This window comes from Gopherus evgoodei, chromosome 1 (assembly GCF_007399415.2).
Source record: "Gopherus evgoodei ecotype Sinaloan lineage chromosome 1, rGopEvg1_v1.p, whole genome shotgun sequence".
Taxonomy (NCBI): domain Eukaryota; kingdom Metazoa; phylum Chordata; order Testudines; family Testudinidae; genus Gopherus; species Gopherus evgoodei.
In genome coordinates, this window is record NC_044322.1 from 161918306 (window position 1) to 161928010 (window position 9705).

At 39.8% G+C, this 9705-nt stretch overlaps 1 protein-coding gene across 1 annotated transcript in view; it reads left to right on the top strand.

Moving 5' to 3' along the window:
* Window positions 1–8712, top strand: part of DSCAM (DS cell adhesion molecule) — a 662018-nt gene extending 653306 nt beyond the window's left edge. The window contains exon 33 of the mRNA XM_030577471.1: window positions 7794–8712. Within this exon, the coding sequence (XP_030433331.1) occupies window positions 7794–8134 (341 nt within the window). The 3' untranslated portion in view covers window positions 8135–8712. The remainder of the gene's footprint in view (window positions 1–7793) is intronic.
* The last annotated feature ends 993 nt before the right edge of the window (window positions 8713–9705 follow it).

Consider the following 9705-nt stretch of genomic DNA (forward strand, 5'->3'; position numbering starts at 1 on the left):
GCCTAGAGGTTATCCAATGTGCTCTGAAGTGTCCAAAAGAACGTAGGTTTCCATAGCTCATTGTTACTGGAGGGCTCCATTTGGCTGAGAGCTGTTCAGTTGAGCAGTCACTAATTTGCATGGGAAAATTTCAGTTCCCTTTCAACTAGTCTTCAACACACAGTGGAGTCCTGTTTGATCACTTTGCCCTCTGTTGAGTTTTCCACATTAGTATATTAATTAAAAACACCCTAGCTGTGTTGATTCCCTGTTTTTCACTTAGAGGGACTTGCACACTGGAGCAATCTTGAAAAAAGTGAGCATTTTAAAAATATTGGGTGAATATTTTTCTCATCTTTTACCTTTTCTTTTTCTTTAACGGCTAAATTGAGCCTGTGGGTAAGTCCACGCAGCAGCTGGGAGGTGTAATTCCCAGCACAGGTAGACAGATTCACACTAGCTCTGCTCAGGCTTGCATGCTAAAAATAGCAGTGTGACCATGGTGACACAGGTGGTGTCTCAGGCTAGCTGCCCAACTATGTACTTAAGGAGTCAGATGGGATTGTACTTGGCAGCTAACCTGTGCAACTGCGGACACACTGCATTTTTTAGACGTCATGTGTGTCTGTGCAGGGTATCACACCTCCCAGCTGCAATGTAGACATACCTGAGATTCAGTGCTTAGTAAAGGGTGACGTAATTTCTATTTGCCAGAAACAGGTGATCCCCTTTTCCTGTGAAAGAGAATAAGTAACTTTAGCTCTTGAAAGGATAGAGCTTATTTCCCCCTGATGGCTGGCCAGTTACTCTGCCAGTGAGTAAGAAGGGGAAGAAGCAGAGCAGAGTTTCTCTCTGGGGCTAGCATTCACAAAGCAAGAGATGTGCTCTCCGTCAGACTCAAACCCAAGATCTGTGTAGGCCAAGCAAGGAGGCACAAGGCTGATCCTTCTTACTGCCCTTCTCAGTTGAGTAAAACATGAGCATCATCTAATCCTAAGAGGTTTGTGTTTTGAATAGAGGTTTTTTCTTTCTCATAGCTTCACTTATTCCTTGTGATTATTATAACTTCATAGCCTGTTGCTATGGAAATTATTGTAGTGCAACACAGACAACTCTTTTGGTTCAATGCAGCATAAAACGGACAATGTGGGCGCAAGATCTCATTTCAAAATACTGACAGCAACAATTGTAAGAAGTATTACAGCTAGATTGAGACAACAGTCCTATTTAAGGCTACCTAAGAATTTCCTGACATCCAATTTTCAGCCACTTGTAACTTTCTGAAATGTCTCTTCCAGACTGATGTTTCCTAGCCTGCGATCAGCCAAGCTGAATTTTTTTTCAATGTTTGAGTGAAAACTGTTCAGCCATACTTGAGAATGAAAAGCCTTTTTGATTATTCAAAATCTTGCCCCCTTTGTTTGAACCCATTTCACACCTCAAGAGGTGGGAATAGAAGGTTGAAATTTGTCAGGAAAATGGTCATCATTGAGGAGAAATACTTTGGAGCATTCAGGTGAAAATTGGTTTTGATTTGGCAAAGCCTACAAGACTCCTGTAATGAGCATGACTCAGATCCTTGGCTTGTGTGGAAGAGTTTAAAAAAAAGGTGGCGAAACTTTCTGAAGTTTGAAGGATACTTAGGCTATGTCTTCACAGGTAAAAAGATGTGGGCTTGGTTTGGGTTTGAGTTAATTGGTGGTTTGGTTTGGTTTGGATCAAAATAGCTATCTCACTGTAAAATCCTAGTGGAGGAAAAGCATAAGTAGTTTTTATCTCATTGTAGCCAGTCAAGGTCAGCCCTATGCTCCCCAGCCTAGATCTGACCTCCCTTAGCTGCATGAAGTTAACAATTATTCATCTCAGCTAGGATTTTCCATCATTTGCTTTCTCAGTGTAAAAACACACCTATTTGCAGTGCAGTCACAGCCTTAGGAAACATCCCTTTTCTGGGAAAAAGATATTGTAAATGATAAATGCATGTAGGGAAGTCACAGTTTTTGGTTATTTTAATTTTCTAGAAGATATCACTTCATAACATGAACTGTGTGAACTGTTTCAACTGCTGTAGAGGTTTGGCCACTAAGAAGAAAGGACAAAGTCAATGCTCAATTAAATTGCTGGGCTCATATTTGAATGGATGATTAGAATTGATGTACATGCTCCATTTTTCCACAGATGGTATATCTCTTATTTTTAAACCCATCAGAAAGCTGTAGATTCTGAATGGCTTTTGTACTAATTAAGCCTAAATGCATAAATTATTAAATGTATTCATTTGCAGTGCTTACGCAGTTGAAAAGTTTGCTTTCTTTGCTAATAAGGCACACACAGCACTGAAAAGAGGTAATTAGAGCATCAAAGGCAATGAACCAAAATCTCATAATGCTTTGCCTGAAAATTTTGACATTCAACTGAATTCAACTTTGGCAGAGTAGGAACAAACCGAAAAACAAGTATACCAATGTATCCTGAAATATGAGAAATGAAATCCTGCCATGTTACTTCTGTAGCCATGGCTCTCCCATCCTTTTTAATCTTCTTAAAATACCCTCACCCTTGATCTAGGAAGCTAAAGTGGACCCCTGTGGTCATATCTCAAAGACTGTTTTTCAGTCAGAAATATTAGTTCTAACAAATCAAAGACTTTTTTTCATGCCATGATATGGCTCCAGTCCTAGCAAGGGGGGTAAGCGAGATGTTAGATTCTTGAAAGTTTTCTTTTTCAACACTTTTAATCATCTGTTTATCTTAGAAGTTGCAGGAAATGATGCTTCTTTCTTGTTACAAAAACTACTGCTTCATTACAATATGAAAATGTGCACATCACACAAAATAGCTAGTGTTCAGGGTAAATCCAAGATAAGATGACACACTGTGTTAGTGGAAGTTAGTGGAAGTGACCTCGAGAGGTCATCTATTCCAGTCCCCTGCACTCGTGGCAGGATTAAGTATTATCTAGATCATCCCTGACAGGTGTTTGTCCAACCTGCTCTTAAAAATCCCCAATGATGGAGATTCCACCACCTCCCTAGGCAATTTATTCCAGTACTTAACCACTCTGACAGTTAGGAAGATTTTCCTAATGTCCAACTTAAACAGCCCTTGCTGCAATTTAAGCCCATTGCTTCTTGTCCTGTCCTCAGAGGTTAAGAAAAACGATTTTTCTCCCTCCTCTTTGTAACAACCTTTTATGTACTTGAAAACTGTTATCACATCCCCTCTCAGTCTTCTGCTCTCCAGACTAAACACACCCAGTTTTTTCAATCTTCCCTCATAGGTCATGTTTTCTAGACCTTTAATCATTTTTGTTGCTCTTCTCTGGACTTTCTCCAATTTGTCCACATCTTTCCTGAAATGTGGCACTCAGAACTGGATGCAATACTCCAGTTGAGGCCGAATCAGCACAGAGAAGAGTGAAAGAATTACTTTTCATGTCTTGCCTACAATTCTCCTGCTAATACATCCCAGAATGATGTTTCCTTTTTTTGCAAGAGTGTTACACTGTTAACTCATACTTAGCTTGTGATCCACTATGACCCCCAGATCCCTTTCCATAGTACTCCTTCCTAGGCAGTCATTTCTCATTATGTATGTGTGCAACTGATTGTTCCTTCCTAAGTGGAGTACCTTGCATTTGTCCATATTGTATTTCATCCTATTTACTTCAGACCTTTTCTCCAGTTTTTCCAGATCATTTTGAATCATAATCCTGTCCTCCAAAGCACTTGCAACCCCTTCCCACTTGGTATCATCTGCAAACTTTATGAGTGTACTCTCTATGCCATTATTTAAATCATTGATGAAGATATTGAACAGAACCAGACCCAGAACCAATCCCTGTGCGACCCCGCTCGTTATGCCCTTCCATCATGACTGTGAACCTCTTATAACTACTCTGTAGGAACAATTTTTCACCAGTTATGCACCCACCTTATAGTAGCGCCATCTAGGTTGTATCTAGTGCACTTCTTAGTTTGTGATGTATTAATACAATCCTGTTAAAATTGTGCACCCCTTCATATGCAAATTACTATAAAAATTACTGCATATTGTTTGTAAAGATTAAAGACTCTCTAAGAAGAAGTGGATTCAGGGAAACCTTTTTCTTTCATATAGTACAGAAAGCTCTCAAATTTGTGTGTGTGTATATATATATATATATATATATATAGTTTTTTATCCAGCATCTTGAAAGTAAAACTTCAGCTATATGAAGTTAAACACTTTTCTTTTTTACAATCCATGTTTAATCCACTAGTCTCAGGAAGCAGCAAAGTGATAAGTGATTGAAATGCAAACTTAATATGAGAGTAGGGCCTGCCAATAATCCAAGATCTGGCTTTCACTCTGAGTTTGTTACTGTTACATAAAGTATATTGTGGAACATATAGTGCAAGCTGCAATGGGTATAAGTGGCCGGTTTATATGGCATATTTAAGGCATGACCAGTTCCATGCTATTCTTAATGAAGTGGTACAGCTGTATCATCTTCCACTGTGGGTAGTAGGAGTTAAGTGCACTAAAATCATTGCTATGATGAGAGTGATCTCCAGGGAAAAACCTGTTTTTGCAAAAATTGTTTTGGTGATTCAGTACAGTAGGTGGCGCTTGTTCCCTGAAGCATATGGAACCAATGTTCCAACATGGTGTTAAAGGGCTCTGTGCTGCTGAGTGTATCATTGTTCAGATGCAACATAAAACCCAGGTCCTGATGGCTAATAACCTAACCTCAAAATATTTGCAAGCATAAACGTGTGAATCCCACAGGCCTGTATAGGTAATTACATACTATCTACCATAATTCTTTCTCTCATTTCAGTTGCATACACTGGTGTTCACTTCCTGTCCTTACCAGCTGAGCAGTGTAGCTGTGTACTGATGCACTTCACCCTTGTGGTGACTGCAGTAGTGCAGTAGTTAAAGTGACTCGTGTATATGTAAACTACTCTGGAATGAGGTATCAGAGAAGTGTAAAGTAGTAATTATTAGGCCCTTGACAATTTGCCTTTCATCTTCTAAGTGGTAACCATATAATTACTGGCACACACTGTTTTTCCTGTTCTTGTATAAATGATGCTGCAGTATGTCAGCTGAATCCTGAGATGTGCACTACATCCTACTATGTGGGGGTTAAATACTGTGTACTGTTGTCATGGTATAATTCCCCACTCTGAACCTTAGTGTCCAAAAGATGGGGTACCAGCATGAATTCCTCTAAGCTCAATTACCAGCTTAGTACTTGTAGCGCTGCCACCAACCAGGAATTCCAGTGCCTGGTACACTCTGGTCCCCCCAAAACCTTGCCCGGGGACCCCCAAGACCCAGTCCCTCTGGATCTTAACACAACGAAAGTAAACCCTTTCCCCCCGTTGCCTCTCCCCAGGCTTGCCCTCCCTGGGTTATCCTGGAAGATCACTGTGATTCAAATTCCTTGAATCTAAAAACAGAGAGGAAAATTCACCTTCCCCCCTCCTTCTCTCTCCCCCTCTCAGACTCACCCTGAGAGAGAAAGTAATCCTAACATAGAGAGAAAATTAACCTTTCTCTCCCCCTTCCCTCCTTTTTCCCCACCAATTCCCTGGTGAATCCAGACCCAGTCCCCTGGGGTCTCACCAGAATGAAAAAAACAATCAGGTTTTTAAACAAGAAAAGCTTTTAATTAAAGAAAGAAAAAACAGTAAAAAATATCTTTGTAAATTTAAGATGGAATATGTTACAGGGTCTTTCAGCTCTAGACACTGGGAATACCCTCCCAGCCTAAGTATACAAGTACAAATTAAAATCCTTTCAGCAAAATACAAATTTGAACTCCTTCCAGCCAAATACACATTTGAACTCCTCCCAGCCAAATACACATTTGCAAATAAAGAAAACAAACATAAGCCTAACTCGCTTTATCTACCTAGTACTTACTATTCTGGACATATAAGAGACTGTATCAGAGAGATTGGAGAGAAACCTGGTTGCACGTCTGGTCACTCTCAGAACCCAGAGAGAACAACAACCAACACTAACAGCACACAAAAAACTTCCCTCCCTCAAGATTTGAAAGTATCCTGTCCTCTGATTGGTCCTCTGGTCAGGTGACAGCCATGCTCACTAATCTTGTTAACCCTTGTCTGAGATAGGAGAACCAAATGTCTGAGATAGGAGAGCAAGGATGATTGGCAGGTAGCGCCCCTCCCTTGTGTTAAAGTTTAATAAAAGTTGCAGCCTGTTGCTTAATTCCATGCATGTGTTCTCATTTTGCCACTGTGTCCTCATCAAACTCTCTCTGCAACATGGTATCTAGAAGTCCTCTGCTGTTTATGATACTGATATAGACCAGCCTGCATTTCTGCCATTTCCAGCAGTTCAGGTGTATGTACTATTATTTGTGCTAGAAAGGACTTTTACTTAAAACATTTGGCATGCATTCATTTTATAAATACGGGTGTAATTTTACATATAACCCTGAAGGGAATTCTATCCATTTACAGGAGTACTTTGACATGTGAAAATGCTGTTCTCCAATTTATCTAAATCATGGGATGCTGGAAGCAGTTGCTGTTGCTTTGTAATAGAAAGCTATAAGCTTCTGAGAATTTTCATCCCCTTTTAGGGTATGTCTGCACAGCAGTTAGATACCTGTGGCTGACCCGCACCAGCTGATTCAGGCTCATGGGGCTTGGGCTAGGAAGCTGTTTAATTACAGTGTAGACATTAGGGCTTGGGCTGGAGCCCAGACTCTGGAACCTAGTGAGGTACAGTGTAGAGATCTTCAGTTATGTGACTGTGGATGGGAATGGAGACCTAAAAAAGATTAATTGTCATTATTGTGCTATACTAAGCACCCAGATCTGAAGGTATTTCCCACCATCATCACCCATGGATACATCTTCAATATCAAAGCTTTTTGGAAGGAGACATGCTTTAAATTTGCTTCTTTTTTCTGGTCTCCTTGAATTTTTGCAAGTGAGTCAATGAAAGAATAAGACAATATTAGATTAAATTAAACTGGTTTGTGTAGCAGGGCTAGCAGATGGGCAGATGCATGCATAAGAATAAGGATACCCTACATCTTTTCCCCACGTGGTGCACAGTGACCACAGAGCAGCTCCAAAGAGGCTATTCCAATTCAACAGTGGGAGTGGGTTCCCTAGCTCTGTACGAAGCACCTTGCCTGCAAAAAATGATGGGAGGAAGTGTGCAATCATAAATCCTCTAGCCCCGTCTGTGTAGCATTATTGGCTACAACTATAAATGCTCAAAAGTCAGGAGATGGAAAAAGTGAGGGTTCATAGTAATGTTAACTGAACGGTGTTAATTGTTCATGTGTTGTATTTTGTATCCCTGTGTTGCTTTTTTAATGTGTACGCTAATAAGTGAATGTGTGTGTAGTTAAATGGCTACTATAAGGAAAGGAAGATGCATGCTGCAGTGTGTTGGCCACTAACCTTGGTAATCTGGAGATCCAGATTCAATACCCTATTCTACCACAGATTTAGTCTCTGTGCCTCAGTTCCCCATCTGTACAACAGGGATGATAGAACTTCTCTACCACTCAGATGGTGTTGGGGACCAGAGATGGAGGTCATAAGACATACAGGCTGTGCAAAGTCCTTCAGTTTTTTTTTCATACAAAATAAAATACATTTTGACCAGCTTCGTTGCCTTTGAGTTATGAACATTCTGACTGGGTCAGGGAAACCTTGTTTTGAAATCAGATTAAATGGCTGCCTAAATGCTTGAGTCTATATCAGCCAAATAGGCAGTTTTGCTGAATTGCATGAAGACAACTAAGAGGTGTCTTTTCATATTTTTCTTCACAGGTGACCTCATGCATTTGCCACCGTATCTTAGAATGGACTTTTTGTTGAACCGAGGAGTTTCAGGCACTAGCAGAGACCTGGGTTTGGGCCAAGCCTGCTTGGAACCTCAGAAAAGCCGAACCTTGAAGCGTCCCACAGTTCTGGAGCCGATACCTATGGAAACATCCTCCACGAGAGAAGTACAGTCATGGCAACCTGGTGCCGTGGCAACATTACCTCAGCGAGAAGGGGCTGAGCTAGGACAGGCAGCTAAAATGAGCAGCTCCCAAGAATCCCTGCTGGACTCCCGGGGCCACTTGAAAGGAAACAATCCCTACGCAAAATCTTACACCCTGGTATAACAAAGAGAGCATGGCTGGACAGTGGCTGTAAATACTTACAATTAAAAAAAAACAATCAAAGCTACCTTTTTTATTGAATTCCAATATTTATAATTAAAGAAGATTGCCAAAATATTTGAAAAAAATGCAAACTACAGACAGTGCAAAGACTCTCCTGCTTTTTTTCTGTCTGAGCGTGAGCTTCATCTGACTGGACATCTGAATTTTTGGGTAAAAGAAGTCCAGTTTTCTGATCTTCACAAGCTTTTGTGTTTTTACTGATTTTCTACAAAGTGCATGGGGACTAAATAAAACATTTTAACTGGAAGTTCCATCACACAAGATTAAAAAGAAGGAAAACAAATCACCCTATTTGTGACTTTAACAAGGAGATTGATCTGGGAAATCAAGAAGTCTTTTGTCATGTTCGCACACTTTTTTTTAAATTAGAAAATGGGTCCTTGATCCATCTTTTTGTTTTGTTGTTAATTAGGATGAATGCTATCAGTGGAGTGTAGGGGGGATCAATTTGCTTTTGGTTTTTCTTTTCTTTTTTTTAAAATAATTTAATGAGACACTCTTTGCATTTTGTCTATGCGAAATAAAAGGGTCTTCTGCCTTTATTTGTGATCTTTTCTTGCATTGCTTTCTGCTGTGTTTCATTTTCTTTATGTCCAGTAACTATTTCAGCACTTCTCCCTGTATACTTTACACAGGCAAAACCTTCATTGACTTTGATGTTTGAATGTTTTTATAAAAGAGATGACCTAGTTCAAACAAGAATGAATTCAGGGAAGTCCTATGGCCTGTGCCTTAGAATCCCTTCTGGCCTTAGATTCTATGAATCTTTGATTTAGAATGGAGTTTGGCCTATGTAAGGAGAGCAGGCACATGCCTTTAAAATTCATTGGGGTTTGCTCAGACAGAGATCCCTTGCTAATGGGGTAAAGGGCAAGACTGTTGCAAAGGAATGAGGTGCTTGGAACAAAACCAGCATTGGACCTTCTGTGTGCTCTTTAGACCTGATCCAAAACCCATTTAAGTCTATGGGAGTCTTTCTATTGACTTTCAATCAGGCCCTTCATTAGCATTTTGAAAATGTAACAAGAAGTGTTTTGGTGTTACTTTGCTCCAAGGGTAAATTTTTAGTCCTTTATGTAGGTATCATTTCCATTGGCTTCACTGTTATGTTGTCTGCTTCAGGACTGAATAGTCAAGCTTCACCCTATGACAGGACAAGGTGGGTCTTTCCAGCCATCCAGAAAATTCTTTGTACGCATTACTTCCTAAGCAAATATAAGAAATGTGCTTTCTATCAACCTGTCTTTTCTTTTTAGGAAGACAAAAACCTCTTTTTACCAAGGACTTCCCCACTCATGGATCTTCATTGCATCTTTTGCTTACATGAAATATTGTTTATTTTGCAGAAAATAGAAAGTATTAAACCAATACAGTTTGTGGGTTTAACACAACCAAAAAAATAACCTTAGTAATCTTTAAGCTCCTATTTCTGTGTTCTAGTCTTTCTCTCTTTGATGGAATCTCCATAACAATGGGGTAGCATACTGTATGTCTTATTATTTTATTATTTA